Raw genomic sequence first — 18,080 nt, 5'->3', positions numbered from 1 at the left:
GCATGAACTTTTCAGGTTGAGATGAAATAAGAGGGAAAAGGGGCACAGGTACGATGGTGAAGCCCTGCCAGTTCACTGCCTGGCTGATTAACAAGAATTATGTCTCCATTAACTAATCATCTAGGTGAAAGGGACGTTTGCTTCCCTCTGTCTGGATTTTACACAACGCTTGTTAGAATTGGAACATTTTTCTGTGTGGCGCACGTTTTGTCCTTTCCCTTGGGGATAGATTGTGGTTTTATTTTTCTAGGCCATTCATGAAGAATGAAGAAAGGACCATCCAAAACACTCAGAACAAGGCCTGTCTTCAAAACGGAAACACCAAGTTCTTACTGGCTTGTAGGACACCCAGCGATGAAGCGCTGTGAACTGCCAGAGAATTTATTTTCCTGGGCCAAAACATTTGCAGTTTCTGGGGGAAAAACAACAACAACAACAACAAAAAAAACAGCTTCGCCCTGTAAACTTCATCTGCCTTTGCTCTATCAAATACCTAACAAGGGTCAGTGCTTAGAAATGAAAAGCAATAGTGATGATGATTAAAGAAAAAAAAAACATCTGTAGGCCTGAAATGACTGTATTCTGTATGCATTGGATTATTGGAAACCTTCCGTTTGATCAGAGGTGACTTTGAAATAAAAAGTGCAAGGAAGACAAAGTTCTGGGGTGGTGAATCTGTATAGATGTGTTACAGGTGCAGATTGAAGGAAGAGGGATGACCACCTTATACAGTAGATGCCCACCCTTGACACGGCCATAGAGGCAAGGAAACAGAGAAAAAGCATCCCAAGTCACCGCTATGATTCTTTAACGGGGATGAATCAGACTCTCCCAGGTGGAGAATTACAATTAGCCTTGAGTCAAAGCTCAAGAGACCCCAGCGTGATTTGGATCACAGAAGTGTCACCTACTCTGTCTTCCAACTTTCCAGACCAAAGGATAGACAGAATAACAGAGTTGGAAGGGACCTCAAAAGGTGTGGTGGTGAAGATGCAACGTATTTTCATATATGTTGGACCTGTAAAAAGGTTAAAGCATTTTGGATTAAAATCTGGTGGAATATGCAGAAGATATTTAAGAAAAGGATAAAGTTTTGTCCGCAATTGTTTTTACTGGGCATTATTATGGATACTACTGTTGTGGACACTAAGTTGATGTTGAACTTAATTACGGCAGCAAGACTTTTAGTAGCGCAATATTGGAAGAAGGAAGAACTGCCGACTATAGAAGAATGGACTCTAAAAGTTTCCAACCTGGCGGAAATGGCAAAGATCTCAGCGTATTTGAAAGACCATTCGCAACAATGATATATTGAGGAGTGGAAAAATGGATTGATTACATCCAGAACAAATATGGGACTAAAAAGTTTCATTTAGCATTTGAATAAGTATTGATGTGATATTTATATTGCTTGTAGTCATTTTATAAGAGCTAAAGTGCGATAGATTTAATAGCTTATTGTTGTTTGTATATGGTAGATTATGATTGTTTCTACTTTTATACCTTGTATTTAGCTCTGGGAAGTCGGGGAGGGGGGAAGGGGAGGGGGGAGGGTTGGGTTGGGTTGGGAAGGGTGGGTGGGTGGGTGGGGAGGGGTTGTTTTGTTAAAGATAAAATGTATTGAAAAACTTTTCAATAAAAAAAGAAGTCTTCTAATCCATCCCTCTTGTCCAAGCAGGAGACCCTACACCATTTCAGACAAACGGTTGTCTAGTCTCTTCTTAAAAACCTCCAGTGTTGGAGCATTCACAGCTTCTGGAGGCAGGTTGTTCCACTGGTTAATCGTTCTAACTGTCAGGAAGTTTCTCCTTAATTCCAGGTTGCTTCTCTCTTTGATCAGTTTCCATCCATTGTTTCTCATCCTGCCTTCTGGTGCTTTGGAGAATAACGTGACCCCCTCTTCTTTATGGCAGCCCCTCAAATACTGGAACATTGCTCTCATGTCTCCCCTACTTCTTCTTTTCTTTAGAGTGGCCAAACCCAAGTCCCATAGCCATTCTTTGTATGTTTTAATCTCCTAGTTGCTCTTCTCTGAATTTTTTCCAAACTCTCAACATCTTTTTCGTGATATGGTGACCAAAATTGGCTAGATGGGTCTTTACCCACCAACGGCGCCACGCAGAATTGAGACCACACCAGTCTTTACCTGGGAGCAAGACTCTGACTGGTTCTCCACTTATTTCTTCAATCCTAGTTGGCAGGCTGCCGTCTTATGTCATTTCAAACGAGGATGGCTCCCTCAAGTCTTGGTGCCAACGCTCTCTTTTGACCTACAAAGCAGGAGCATGTTGTCCTCCTGCAGATGTTGGCAGAGCAAGATGGCTCTGCTCGTAAGGAGTAGCTCGCACAGCACTTTTCAAGACAATCCCGAGGGGAAGGATGGGAAGTCAGAATGAAGGAAAGCCCCAAACGGGAGACTCACAAGTAAAATCTGAGACTACATCCAGCAAATTGCATTTACATATTTATTAGATGTTTATCCTGCCTTTATTACTTTATAATTAACTCAAGGCAGCAAAGACTCATAATACTCCTTCCTCCTCCTTTTCCCCACAACAACAACCCTGTGAGGTGGGCTGGACTGAGAAAGACTGGCCCAGAGTCACCTCGTCGGCTTTCATGCCTAAAGTGTGGCTAGAACTCACCAACTCCTGGGGATGGGCCCAAAGTCACTCAGTTGTCTTTCGTGCCTAAGGCGGGACCAGAACTCACCATCTCTTGGTGATTGGCCCAAAGTCACCCAGTCAGTTTTCATGCCTAAAGTGGGACTAGAACTCACAGTCTCCTGGTGATTGACCCAAAGTCACCCAGCTGGCTTTCATGCCTAAGGTGGGACTAGAACTCACCATCTCCTGGTGATTGACCCAAAGTCACCCAGCTGGCTTTCATGCCTAAGGCGGGACTAGAACTCACAGTCTCCTGGTGATTGGCCCAAAGTCACCCAGCTGGCTTTCATGCCTAAGGCGGGACTAGAACTCACCATCTCCTGGTGATTGGCCCAAAGTCACTCAGTTGTCTTTCGTGCCTAAGGCAGGACCAGAACTCACAACCTCTTGGTGATTGGCCCAAAGTCACCCAGTCAGCTTTCATGCCTAAAGTGGGACTAGAACTCACTGTCTCCTAGTTTCTAGGTTAGCACCTTCACCACTACACCAAATTGGTCATTATTTAATTCCAGGGTCTTTGGGAGCTGGGATGTTAGTTAAGCCCATAGGTGTGGCTTGTATTGTGAGTCTTGTTGTGGTGTCTCTGTTATTGTGTTTTGATGATTTTTAACTCTGCTTTGTATTTTGTTGAATATATCCATTTATCTATTTGTAGCTAGCTATCCCCAGTAATGTACATCAGATAAGCAGCCGTATTAGTTCTCTAAATAAATAAACAAGCGTAATTTTGATTTAATAGTTCAGTGTCGAGACCGCCTGACTCCACCACAACTCTGGGCGGCTTACAATTAAAAAATAATTAAAAAGAAAACAGATATATCAAAGAAAAGGGAAGACAAACCACAAAGTACGCAGCAATTATTTTATGCTGATGGAGGAATCTACGCAAAGTAAAAACAAAAATGGATCTCGTTTTTTTTTTTGTCTTTTGATTCTAAACTCAGGTACATAATTTGCACCTTGATTGCACTGGAAAGAAACAGATACACACAAAGACACACATGGATTAAAGCTCCTCTATGCCAAGCTATGTCTAACCCAGGGAACCAGCTTCAAGGCCCATTCATGGTAGACCAATGTGCATATTAGCTTCTATAGTTTTTGTAGAACTCAGTATTGGCTTACTTTAGGCTGCCCTGAATAGCCGAAGGAAGGCAGTTTCTTGGCTGTTGAAATTATAGCCACCAGTGTCCCGTAAGAACAAGTTACAAAATAAACCTGAGCATTGCAAAAACAGATGCAAATAGATCAGCTTACTCAAAAAAACTTAAGGTAAAGGTAGGGTCGTTTCCAACTTTAGGGGCCGGTGCTCATCTCCGTTTCAAAGCCGAAGAGCCGGCGCTTGTCCGAGGACGCCTCCGTGGTCATGTGGCCGGCATGACTAGACAGCAAAGGCGCATGGAACGCTGTTACCTTCCCACCGTAGTGGTCCCTATTTTTCTACTTGCATTTTTACGTGCTTTCGACCTGCTAGGTTGGCAGAAGCTGGGACAAGTAACAGGCGCTCACTCTGTTACGCGGCACTCGGGATTCGACCCGCCAAACTGCTGACCTTCTGATCGACAAGCTCAGCGTCCTAACCCACTGAGCCACTGCATCCCTCAAAAAAACTTAAAATAGTCACTAATATTAGGTGAGAAGAGAAAAGGAAACACAGCAACGTTTGTAAGACTAATGCTCAATTCACTGTGCTTCCTGAAATGGGTACAGCTTCCTTAATTGAAGAAAATCCTACTGAATCTCAGTTCTTGCATTTTCATCCAAGATTATCTAAGCGTTTTCTAACCTTGGCTACTTTAAGATAGGTGGACTCCAGTTTCTAGAATTCCCCAGCCAGCACAGTCTCCAACCTTCACTTTCTTGCGAAGGTTGTCGAGAGTGTGGTGGCGCATCAGCTCCCTCTGGTCCTGGATGAAGCGGATTATTTGGACCCCTACCAATCGGGTTTCAGGCCCGGGTACAGCACGGAGACGGCATTGGTCGCGCTGGTGAATGATCTCTGGAGGGCTCGGGATAGGGGATATTCCTCTGTCCTAGTCCTATTAGACCTCTTGGCGGCTTTCGATACCATCGACCATGGTATCTTGCTGCGGCGTCTCAGGGGATTGGGAGTGGGAGGCACAGTTCTTCAGTGGTTCTCCTCCTATCTCCTGGGACGCTCGCAGTCGGTGTTGGCAGGGGGGCAGAGATCGGCCCCTAGGTCTCTCGTTTGTGGAGTTCCTCAGGGGTCGGTTCTCTCGCCTCTCCTGTTCAACATCTACATGAAACCGCTGGGTGAGATCATTCGTGGTTTTGGAGTTGGGTATCATCAATATGCCGATGATACCCAACTTTTCTTTTCGACCCCAAACCACCCCAGTGATGCCCTCGCTGTGATGTCCCGTTGCCTGGAGGCGGTTCGGGTCTGGATGGGGAGGAACAGACTTCAACTCAACCCTGACAAGACTGAGTGGCTGTACATTCCGGCTTCCCGGGACATTCAAAATGTTCCATCTCTTTCAATCGGGGTTGAGCTCTTACCCCCCGTGGATAGGGCTCGCAACTTGGGAGTCCTCCTAGATTCACGGCTTACCCTGGAAGATCATATAGTGGCCGTGACTAGGGGGGCTTTCGCCCAGGTTCGCCTGGTGCGCCAGTTGCGGCCCTATCTGGACCGGGATGCCTTGTGTACGGTCACTCATGCGCTCGTGACCTCTCGCCTTGACTACTGTAATGCTCTCTACATGGGGCTTCCCTTGAAGACCACTCGGAGGCTCCAACTGGTGCAGAATGCGGCCGCGAGAGTTGTCTTGGGAGTTTCCCGGTACTCCCATGTTACACCTTTGCTCCGCGAGCTGCATTGGCTACCAGTTGTCTTCCGGGTGAGGTTCAAGGTCTTGGTTATGATCTTCAAGTCCTTACATGGCATGGGTCCGGGATACCTCAGGGACCACCTGCTGCCGGCGTCAACTTCCCTCCGCCCAGTACGTGCCCACAGAGAGGGCCTCCTCAGGGTGCCTCCGGTCAGGGAATGCCGACTGGTGGACCCCAGGGGGAGGGCCTTCTCTGTGGGCGCTCCGGCATTATGGAACCAACTGCCGGTGGAGCTCCGGATGGCATCAGACCTCCGAACCTTCCGTCGCGGGTTGAAGACCCACTTATTCGAATTAGCTGGTCTGGCCTGATGGGGGATTATGGGTTTTAAATTTGGTGTTTTTAGTATTGTATTATTGTTTTTAACTGGGCATTGATTTAATTTCTTTTTAACTTTTGTACCGTTATTTATATATGCCCTGTGAACCGCCCTGAGTTCCTAGGGAGAAGGGCGGTATAGAAATCAAATAAAACAAAACAAACATAAACAAACATATACAAGCCTCCCAGAATTCCCTTGGCAGCACGTATGGACTTCAACTGCCGGCATTCCCCAGCCAGCAAGTATAGACTTTTAACTCCCAGAATTCCCTAGCCAGCACATGTAGAGTTCAACTCCCAGAATTCCCCAGTCAGCACGTATACACTTTAACTCCCAGAATTCCCTAGCCATCATGTTGGGGAATTCTGGGAGTTGAAGTCCACCAACCCTAAAGTGTCGAAAGTTGAAAAAATACTGCTCTAAGGGATTCCAATTCTGCTTGAGTGGGTGACGCCTGTCCGAGCCACAGTCTGTCTCGTCCTTCTTCACCTCTTTGCTGACCCTCAAAACTGGTTGACCCCACTTGTTCCTTACCTCGGCAGGCTTTGCGATCGCTGATAGCTTTGCTCACGTCGCGGTAAAAACCCTCTTTGCAGTAATGGCAGTGCCGCCCAGCCGTATTGTGCCGACAGTTGAGGCAGACGCCACCGCTCTTCCGCCCGGATAGCTTGTAGAGCTCCATGTTGAAACGGCAACGCCGGGCGTGGAGGTTGCAGTTACAGGCTGTGAGGAAGAGATGGGACAGATGAGAAGGGGTGAACATTTCTCAGCCCCTAGCAGACATTAAGAAATTAAGAAAACCAAGATCATGGCATACGGCCCTCTCAGTTCCTGGCAAATAGATGGGGAAGAAATGGAGATAATAATAATAATAATAATAATAATAATAATAATAATAATAATAATAATAATAATAATAATAATAATAATAATAAAGTTGGAAGGGACCTTGGAGGTCATCTAGTCCAACCCCCTGCTCAGGCAGGAAACCTTATACCATTTCAGGCAAATGGCTGTGACAGATTTTATTTGCCTGGGCTCCAAGATCACTGCAGACGGGGACTGCAGCCAAGAAATTAAAAGATGCTTACTCCTGGGGAGGAAATCTAGACAGCACACTAAAAAGCAGAGACATCACCCTGCCAACAAAAGTGTGTATAGTCAAGGCTATACAGTTGCAATGTATGGCAGTGAAAGTTGGACCATAAGAAAGGCCAAAGAATTGAGGCCTTTGAACTCTGATGCTGGAGAAGACTCCTGCGAGTCCCTTGGACTGCAAGGCGATCAAACCGGTCAGTCCTAGAGGAGATCAACCCTGACTGCTCTTTAGAAGGCCAGATCCTGAAGTTGAAACTCAAATACTTTGGCCACCTAATGAGAAGGAAGGACTCACTGGAGAAGAGCCTCATGCTGGGAAAGATTGAGGGCAATAGAAGAAGGGGACGACAGAGAATGAGGTGGCTGGATGGAGTCACTGAAGCAGGAGGCGTGAGCTTAAATGGACTCCAGAAGATGGTAGAGGACAGGAAGGCCTGGAGGAACGTTGTCCATAGGGTCGCAATGGGTCGGACATGACTTCGCAACTAACAACAAGCAGACGGCTGGCTGTAAGCAGCCAAGTGAGTAGGAGGTCTCGTGCCAACTTTGCTGGAACAAGAGGGCCTTTCAGTTTGGTGGGATTGACCTGCAATCTTGGCCAGTCCAGTGGTTTGAAAGAGATAGGCCAGATCCGTTATCCAAGTAACAAGAGGTAAAACATGACTTAGGTGTAAAACAAGAAGGTATGCACAAAAAGACTTAGGCAGACGCTTCCCTGATTCACATGAATATAAGAGGGTGTGTGTGGGGTGTGTGTGTGTTGGGTTGCAGGGATGGGATGCAAGTCAAGCATACTCAGACTAGCAAAGAGTTTGTTACTTTGAGGTCAGGGCCAGCCCAAGAATGATGTAGATTCTACGTGTTTTCCAACCTTGGCTATTTTAAGATACGTGGGTTCCAGCTCCCAGAATTTCCCAAACCAGGACCAATGGTTGGGAATTCTCTAGGCAGGCGGTGTGGATTTTAACTCCCAGAATTCCCCATCCAGCACGTATGGACTTCAATTCCCAGAATTCCCTAGCCAGCATGATTCTAAAGTGGCCAAGGTTGAAAAAAACACTGATCTAAGGGATTTTGGCTAGAACAATCCAGTTCGGTTATTTATTTGCTTACATCCAATAGACAGAATCTTGCCAGATTAAGTCTCTACTATTCTCACCCTAACAAATATACATTGGAAGATTCTAAGGAGTGGCTATGCTCACTCTCTTCCACTGCCTCCGATCCAGATTCTGGCTGTATGGTCTCTTGGCTCATCCCCATCTTTGGAATGTGCTCCATCATTCCTGGGGAACAGCCCTTTGCATCACCCCCCTCCCCCTCTGTTGGCACTATCCCTCATATCTGGCCAACATCCATAAAGGTAGTTTTAGCCTGTGTGTGGAACCGATTTCTCGGTTTGCTTCACCTAGTTTTCAGTATTGTGCCCGCCATCTGGCATCTTTTGACCACCACCACCCCCCCTTTAAAGCAAGCAACTCAAAACTGCAAGAAATGATGGATTGATCCATAAAATTAATTTCAAACATTCAGTATTTAGCTGTGCCAATGTCCAAACACAGCCTGCCCGTTCAAACAAATCCCAGCGCTTCTTGTATTGATTAAAACGATCTCATCCTTTCCTTTCTCACTAAACGCAGCAGAATGAAAAGAAATTAACTCAGTTTGAAGGCAATCCAAGCTCTCCCCGCTCTTACTGTAGTTTCAAACCTTCATGCCAGGGCTGTAAAATCAGGCTTTTTGGGGGGGTGGTCAACACGCTCATAAATGTTCACGGATGTCCTCGTGGAATGGCACCGGTTTAGATTCTTCAACTCAGCCTGTGGCTTGTTCAAATAGTTCAGCACACCGCAAAAAGCCTGATTTTTGGAGCCTCCGGCATGAAGGCTTGAGTTAAGGAGTTAGAAGAACTGTTTTCCATCTGTAGGAATCCTCGATTCGCACCCAGATGCCAAGTTCCATCTAAAGTTGCTGGTCCAAGAGCCCATCGAAAGACCACCGTCTTGGCCTGGGCTGGGGGATTCTTTCTTATTTCCCGCCAGAGCTGTCATGGAATGGGAACTGGATCATCTCCAGCCAAGTTGCAAAGCTGAGAAGGGAGGCAGCGGAGAGACCTGCTAAAGTTATTTTGCTCTTTGCACCTCCATGTTTCCTTCTTTGGGTTAAAACCCCCAGAATCAATGTGGGGGAGGGGGGATAGGGAGCCATGAATCCAACTACAGTCCCTTCAGAAAAGAATCACTACCAGCTCCTCTTTGAACACCCGCCCAACAAGATCATGGAAAGGAGACATTTTCCAACAGCAAATGATGGGTTTGCTTTACCCTCCTTCCACTCAGGTCTGGTCAGATGCAGGCCAGAAGGAGAGTTGCTCCAGGCACGGTGTGAAATTCATTAAAGTGTCAGCCCATGATTTAACCGTTGACTCAGCTTATCACTTCATCGAAATATTATTTAGTATTCCTATTTATTTGTACCCCGCCTTTGTTACAGGACTTTTACTATTTTACATGGTGGCTCAGTGGGTTAGGACGCTGAGCTTGTCGATCAGAAGGTCGGCAGTTTGGCGGCTCGAATCCCGAGTGCCGCGTAGCAGAGTGAGCGCCTGTTACTCGTCCCAGCTTCTGCCAACCTAGCAGTTCGAAAGCACGTAAAAATGCAAGTAGAAAAATAGGGACCACTACGGTGGGAAGGTAACAGCGTTCCGTGCGCCTTTGGCGTCTAGTCGTGCCGGCCACATGACCATGGAGACGTCCTCGGACAAACGCTGGCTCTTCGGCTTTGAAACAGAGATGAGCACCGGCCCCTAGAGTTGGAAACGACTAGCACGTGTGTGCGGGGGAACCTTTACCTTTACAAGGTGGCCAATGTACCCAACAGGCCTTCCCTCTCCTATTTTCCCCATAACAACGACCCTGTGTGTGTATGGGGGGGTTGGGTTAAGAGACAAGGACTGACCCAAAGTCGCCTAGTCCACAGGGCCCACAACCTTTTGGGCACCAGGGACCAATTCTGTGGAGAAAGATTTTTCCGCGGATCTGAGACGGCCTGGTTTTGTATGCTGCCCGCATGCTGCGGATGGGGTTTTGGTCATTTGCATGGCCCGGATGCCGGCATACCGTGGCCCATGGACCGGGATTGGGGACCCCTGACCTAGTCAGTTTTCATGGCTTAAGTGGGACTAGAACTCACCGGCTCCTGGTGATTGGCCCAAAGTCACCCAGCCAGCTTTCATGGCTAAGTTGGAACTAGAACTCCCGTTTTCTAACCTGATGCCTTAACCACTAGAGTAGACCAAACTGGCTCTCCTTACAAAGCCATGTTTGCACTGGGGAATGGCCTTAGCTGGGGAGTGGGCTTGGAGAATGGGTCCCACCAACTCCAGAAGTGGAATTCAGTTGCAGGCAGTTGGAAAAATTTTTTAAAAAATCCAGCCGGCAGTCGACCAACGACCAACGTGTCAGGCTTGGCAAGATCCTCTCCGTTCTCTTCTTTAACAAGACTCTGCTTGAATCTCGATGGCTCAACATGCCGTTTGCACACGCTTCGTATATTCCCTCCCAAGTTGCGGAGAGGAAGAGCAACTAAAAACTTGTCTCTCAACCGCCCGTCAGTTTTGCTACAGCTCAATCCTTCTCTCTCTCTCTCACTCAAAGTAATCACTAATTACAGGCCTGAATGGTCCCTGCTGTTTGAGGGTATTAATAAGAATTTAATTGCATGCTATTGGGCTAATTATATAGCAGCCCGCTTCCTTCCTCGCATAAATCCAGCCAATTCCCCCAGCTCTTCTGTTTTTCTTTTTTCTTTCTTTCTTTTTTTAACTCGCACAACTAATTAACCAATCAAGGTTCAAATAATTGGTAAATAATGGGGCAATTATGACCCAGGGCTTGCGTTCTTATTCCTTCGCACAGGCTACTAAATTTCCCTGATGGAGCTGAGACTGTCAATTTTCTGCAGCACGGCGGCCTCTGCGAACTGGCTAGGAATGATTCGCCGGTGGGGAGACTCTTCCTGAAATTTTAAGAGTGCCAAACCCACAAACCCAGTGGATCTGTGCTCTGTACTGCTGCTGGTGGGAAAGAGTTTGCTGTCTACAAACCCTGCCATCTGCAGTTGTGCCTTTCACCAAACAGGAGGAACCTGGTCTTGGGGGGGGGGGGGGAAACAGCTGCCACGCCCTCCGCCATCCAGCTATATTCACAAAGTGCTTGCGGAATGCCAGGCAATGTTTATTTTGGCTTGGGGGACCCGGCTGGGTTGCCCTTAGCGCAGAAGCGGTTTAATAAATGCCCGTCTCAGTGTTCAGAATGAAGCAGACGCTCAGACTGATGGCTTTGTTTGGGAGAAAACGGTTGGCAGCATTCTTTGATCTGCCAAAACATGATTTATTTTTTTTTGTGGGCGGGCAGGGGCGTATAGTAATAGTAATAAAGTTGGAAGGGACCTTGCAGGTCGTCTAGCCCAACCCCCTGCTCAGGCAGGAGACCCTATAGCACCATTTCGGACAAATGGCTGTCCAGTCTCTTCTTAAAAACTTCCAGCGTTGGAGCATTCACAGCCTCTGGAGGCAGGTCGTCCCACTGATTAATTGTTCTATTTTTGCAGCTTGTTTCATTTTTGCAGCAAAAATGCACGGAGTCTTGATGGAGCAGATCCACTTTTTTTCCCAGCTGCACATGGAACGTCCCTCCTCTGCATTATGCATGTTGCACCGCCAAAGCATTAATATCTCCATAGAAAGGAGAACTTCACTGAGAGCCTTAGCAACAACCACACATGTATACACACACACACACACACACACACACACACACACACACAGACACTCAGTGTGGGGGAAGGTGAGTTTTATGTAGATTCACCCTGATTGCTTTCCTTTATTGGGTTTTCCATCAGAATACCAATAGACCTGCCAAACTAAGGGGGAACTCAGGTAAAGGTAAAGGTTCCCCGCACATGCCTGCTAGTCGTTTCCAACTCTTGGTGGAGCAGTGGGCTAATGCCTCCTTAAGTAACACCAGCTGCCTGCAATTAGTGCAGGTTCGCATCCCACCAGGCTCAAGGTTGACTCAGCCTTCCATCCTTCCCAGGTAGGTAAAATGAGGACCCAGATTGTTGGGGGCAATTAAGCTGACTTTGTAACAATGCCGCTTGGGGTGTGTGTGAAAGCCCTAACAAGCAGGCATATACATAGAATGAAGGCTACTGCTAAGCTTGTAAGCCGCCCTGAGTCTTTGGAGAAGGGCGGGATATAAATGGAATTAAAATAAAAAAATAAAAATAAAACTCTAGGGGCCAGTGCTCATCTCCGTTTCAAAGCCAAAGAGCCAGCGCTTGTCCGAGGACGTCTCCGTGGTCATGTGGCCGGCATGACTGGACGCCAAAGGCGCACGGAGCGCTGTTACCTTCCCACCGGAGTGTTCCCTATTTTTCTACTTGCATTTTTTACGTGCTTTCGAACTGCTAGGTTGGCAGAAGCTGGGAAGAGTAACAGGCGCTCACTCTGTTACGCGGCACTCGGGATTCGACCCGCCAAACTGCCGACCTTCTGATCGACAAGCTCAGCGTCCTAACTCACTGAGCCACCGTGTCCCTTAATGCATTAATATCTCCATGGAAAGGAGAACTTCACTGAGAGCCTTAGCAACAACCACACATGTACACACACACACACACAATGTGGGAGGGGGAGGGGGGTTTTATGTAGATTCACCCTGACTGCTTTCCTTTATTGGGTTTTCCATCAGAATACCAATAGACCTGCCAAACAAAGGGGGAACTCGAAAAAAGCACAAGAAAGATTCCCTTCCCTTAACCTTTAACCTTTCGTTTTTCTGAATTTACCCCCATGCAATCCAACAGCCCCTGTTGACAAGGGAGGGGTGACCCATATATGGACTTTTAGAAGGCTTCTTGTTCTTGGATAAAACCTGGGGATGGGGGTTATCCTTAGATTTTAGCATCTATTCCTCTCTTTTCACATCCAGCCTTTCTGCTCTAACTACAGGAGACAATGGATGCTGATCTAGCAGGATTTTCTTTCTGTCTTACCCCAAAGTCAGGCCAGAGGAATAACAATTTGCATACGATGTCCACAAGCATCTGAATTTGATACACCCGTAGAAGCAGTTGCTGCCCTTTCAATAGGTTGAGGTATTCGGAAGTATGAACTTAGGAGCCAGCAAGGTCAGTCTGGATTTGGAGTTGGATAGACGATGATCCAAAAGGTGATTTTTGGGGGGGACCCCCTTCCCCTCCAGATGTCCTTTTCCAACTCTATGTCTCTCTGAAATTCTCCCAACTGCCCCAGCATGTTAGTCTTTTCTCTCAGTGCTATTTATACAAAACGCGTTATCTTGCAAACACGTCTCCTGATTCCAGAGCCTTTGCAAGAATACACAAAAGAGAGAATGGAGCCTTAAATGCTTAAAAAGGAACAATGCACTGACGTTCCTTAATGATCGTCGGGTTGGCATCAATGCCTAAATTCCCAGTGAAACAGAGAGGTCCTCAAATGTCTTACAGTATTCAAAGACTTCATGGTTAGGTTTCTCCATGCTTCCGAAAGTTGGGGGAATGGGCGAGGGTATGGAGAAAGAGCATCACCAAGGGCTTGGATTCATAGAATTTATTTGGGATCGGAACTCGGAGCATTCCACCCCTCGAAGAATACATGGGGTAGGTTGAAGCCAGCTGGGAACATTTCTTCAGGATGAATCCAGAGTTGAGCCATTTAGAATTTGAAAGGAATTAACCAAGACACAGACCTGGGGATCCAATCTAGACCCGAAAGCAAACCAATAATCCTGGCCAATGAGGCCTTCAGGTCTGTGACTTAGGGGGTCACTTGGCAGGAATAGAAGCCGTGCTCTGGTCATCTGCAAAGCGGTGTCAAGCCGATGACCAGAAGGTGGCACTGCAAGAACAGGTTCAGCCATTGACCCCACCAACCCAGGAAAAAAAAAAAGTCTGGTCCCTCTTACTGCAACCTGTTGGTCTGGTGCAAACTGCACTGGAGTTATGCCGCCTGCCAATCCCCCCTGCTTCTGAGATGAGTAACTTTCCAAGGAGGGGACAGCATCACCGGCTGACTTTGTTCTTGAGAAGGAGAAATTCAGGGACACCTTGGCTTGGGAGGATTCCACGAATGGACAGCTCCAGTTGGGAAGCAAGCCCTGGAGGTGCCTTCTTTGGAGGCACCATCCCAAAGAGCTGGGCTCTCGTGTGAAGAGATAATACCGCTTTATGCCATACTACCGAGGCCACACTTGGAATACTGCATCCAGTTTTGGTCACCACGATGTTAAAAAGATATTGAGACTCTAGAAAGAGCACAGAGAAGAGCAACAAAGATGATTAGGGGACTGGAGGCTAAAACATATAAGGAGCGGTTGCTGGAATTGGGAATGTCTAGTTTAATGAAGAGAAGGGCGAGGGGGGAACATGATAGCAGTGTTCCAACCTGTCAGAGGCTGCCCCAAAGAAGAGGGAGTCAAGCTATTCTCCAAAGCACCGGAAGGCAGGACAAGAAGCAACAGATGGAAACTAATCAAGGAGAGAAGCAACCTAGAACTAAGGAGAAATTTCCTGACAGTGAGAACTATTAACCAGTGGAGCAACCTGCCTCCAGAAGCGGTGAATGCTCTAACGCTGGAAGTTTTTAAGAAGAGACTGGACAGCCATTTGTCTAGAATGGCATAGGGTCTCCTGCTTGAGCAGGGGGTTGGACTAGAAGACCTCCAAGGTCCCTTCCAACTCTGTTATTCTATGTTCTACGCAACCCTGGCAGGACTCAGCCCTTCCGAACAACTTTCCAAGCAACGGTGGGGGGTCTAACTGCTTTTGGAATATCCTACCGAGGTTTCCATGTCATCAGCAGCGTCCCGAAGAGGAAGTAAGAAGAGTCAGGCTGATGAAAGCAATTTTGCATCGCCCTTCCACCATCTTCACAACCCCCATGCATGCCTTAAAGACATCCCAAGGACAGCCCTTGTGATGCAACTGGGCAATGTTGCTTTCATCATTCAGATAAGTGAACATTTTAGCATCTGAAAGAAGTTCGCCCATCGGTCGAGCATTAACACCAAGTCTCTTCTCTTTAGCCACAGAGGATGAGACAATGAAGCCTTTGCTACAGGATGCCTTTATTTTACTTGGCTTTTGCAGGGTCATTTCCATCTTGGCCTGGTGCCCTTTGCCAGCCAAGCTGAAAATGTATCTTCTCTTGTAAATATCAGCTTCCATCCCAGGAGGATAGGCTTAAGACCGTCAAACAACGACATCTGCCTATCCCAGGTCCTTGAGAAGGATTCGATAGGTGGATAAAAATGCTACATCCAGTCTAAACATCTGGCTGGCTCTACGGCCAACCGTAATAATACCCAGTTTGGGAGCTTGCAAACGGAATGTTTTCAAGATACGCTAAAGAGTTTGTGATGGTTGCTATTTTTACAATTCCTGCCCTCTCCCACCACTCTTTAATAAAATAGAAAATTGTCATTCTAATGACAACGTTAGGCAAGCTATCCTCAAAGGATCCTCAAGGATGTCGTTATGGGGGAAAGAGTAGGGGGAAGGAGTATTAGGCATGCTGGCCACTTTGAGTTATTTGAAAAAAAAAATAACAGCAGCAGGATACAAATAGATAAATAATTTTTTAAAAAATAAAAAAAACCTGCTGAGAGTGGGAGGCAATAAACTCAGCCAAGAACGGTGTCACACTCTGAGGTCATTAATCAACCTATCATGACAAGTTACACAACGGGCACCACACCTGTTTACTTCAGAATCTGCTGTCGGATTCGTTCTTAAGCAAAATATTTTGAAGGTAGTTATTTATTTTTTAAAGGTAAATTCAGTTCAAAATAAAAAGGAAGATGGGAGCAATCCAGGCCAGACCTAGATGCTCTGTCAGGTTTTTCTTTTAAGCTTCTGAGAGGAGAACAGGAGAACTTGGTCAGTTGGAGAACTTGGTTGCAGGAGTGTAACCTGCTTACTGAATTGGCCATTTCTTGGAATTGGAGAGACGGTTTGGTGGTCAAGGCACCAGAGTAGACACTGGGAGATTGTGAGTTCTAGTCCCAGCTTGGGCACAAACCCAGCAGGGTGACCTTGAGCTAGCCACTTTTTCTCGGCCCTGGGAAGGAGACAATGACAAATCATTTCTGCAAATCTTGCCAAGAAAACTGCAGGGATTTGTCCAGGCAGTCCCTGAAAATCAGATGCAACTGAACGGAAGAAGACATTGCAAAAATAGACCCATTTAAAGCGACTGTGAAGATAAAACCAGAGATTTTTTTCTCTTAGGTTGAATAGTTAAAGAACTTGGGGGTGGGGGTGGGGGCGAAATTGGAACTATATATACTGACAGCAACGTATCAACTAGTTTGAAATGGACTTGGAAGTGTTTATAGGTTGTAGTTTTAGAGTGTAATGTTTAGTATTAAGGATAATAGGAAACAATGATGGTTAAATGATAAGAAATTAAATATAGATAGATATTAAATATGATTTAAAATTATGAAATAGAAATGGCTAATGATGATTTACGAAGAAACGCAGATAGGGGGGGACTCGAGGAAGTCACCTGAAAATGATTAGAAAGATTAGGAATAACGGAAGTTAAGTATTCTTTTTGTATTTTTGTCGATTGTATTGTTTATGTTTATGTCTTGTTTTTTATATGTATTTTTTGTTGAAATATATGTTTACATAAAAGCAATAAAAAAAAGAATGCTCTGTGCACAAAAATGGAAGGAGGCTTTGATTCCCACAACGGATGAATGGCTGCCAAGGTGGATGGAGTTTGCAGAAGTGGCTACATTGACGTCTTTGGTTAAAAAAGAAAGAAGCCAATGAATTTTGTTTCGACTTGAAGAACCGCTTTTGGAGTTTGGGCTCGAGGTGGGAAAAAAAAATATATGAAGCTTTGATTTTGGATTTTGCTGACTGGATAGGTTTGCTGTTAGAGAAATGGCTGGTAAATATTATTACCTCAAAGTAAAAAGTGGAGGTTTTATGTTCGTACTTTATTTTATTGCATCAAAAAGAGTTGGGAGTCGATGCTTTTCTTTTTCTCCCCCCCCCCTCGCCCTACACTTTTCTTTTCTCTTGCCTTTTTTCCTTGCCCATTTTTCCGTTATCTTCATTTTTCTCTGAAGTTCTGTGTTTTCGATAAAAGTAACAAAATATTTATTTTAAAATAAAACAGACCCGTGGACTAGGTTGGCAGAACCCACGACGACATTCAACAGACATGCACGTACACACAAACCATAAGCACACACACACACAACACACACACACACACACAAACACAATTTTTCGAGATCAAAACTCTCCAAGTCTAATCTAGACAGCCTGCTTGGCGCAGTGGCTGGAAACCCGGAGACTGTGAGTTCTAGTTCCAGCTTGGCCCCAAAATCAGCAGGGTGACATTGGGCCAGCTCTTCTCTCTCAGCCCTGGGAAGTAAGCAATGGCAAATCACTTCCAAAGTCTTGCCAAGATAACTGCAGGGACTCATCCAAGGGGATGAGGTGGAGGAGTTGCCAGGAGTCAAGACTGACTTCAAGGCACCCTTCCACCTCAAAACCCCTAATCCAATTCCAATCCAACCAAACTTTCATCTTAACTGAACTGTGAGAATGTAACCTCTGGTTTGGAATTAACCAGCCTGGGTACTTTATCTTTTCCTTTGTATTTTTTTTTCTTCTTCTCCACGGGAACTTTGTTCCCTGAATCAATGGCCTGAGGAAAGAGTTAATGGAGGGTTCTCAAACTTTAGGTCACGAATCTCCCGCCTCCAAAGGTCACAGGCGTCTTTGAAGAGGTCACCCGTCCACGCTTGCTTTGCTACCCGCAGGAGCACTGCCCCGAAGGCAGTCCGGTTTTGCCTCGGCAAGCTCCCCGGTTTGAAAATTGACAACATCCTGGACAGACTGCGAAAATGAGAAGAGTTGGAAGCAATGGCTAAGCATCCGGATTTTGATCCTGTGACCTAGGGCAGGGGTAGGCAACCTTGGCTCTTTTTAGGACTCGTGGACTTCAACTCCCAGAATTCCTCAGCCAGCATGGCTCAGCTTGGAAACCTCTCTCTTTCCCCTCAGCGTGGCTGGCTCAGGAATTCTGGGAGTTG

General features: G+C 46.2%; 1 protein-coding gene across 1 annotated transcript in view; it reads right to left on the bottom strand.

The window, feature by feature from the left end:
• NTN3 (netrin 3) overlaps positions 1-18,080 on the bottom strand; it is a gene marked incomplete at its 5' end in the record, with an annotated part of 83,335 nt that overhangs the window by 58,547 nt on the left and 6,708 nt on the right. The window contains 1 exon segment of the mRNA XM_083372800.1: positions 6,376-6,564. Within this exon segment, the coding sequence (XP_083228926.1) occupies positions 6,376-6,564 (189 nt within the window).

The sequence above is a fragment of the Vipera ursinii genome (assembly GCF_947247035.1).
Source record: "Vipera ursinii genome assembly, chromosome: 13".
Taxonomy (NCBI): Eukaryota; Metazoa; Chordata; class Lepidosauria; order Squamata; family Viperidae; genus Vipera; species Vipera ursinii.
Note: the sequence above shows the minus strand (reverse complement) of the source record. Positions and strands in the feature narration are given on the sequence as shown.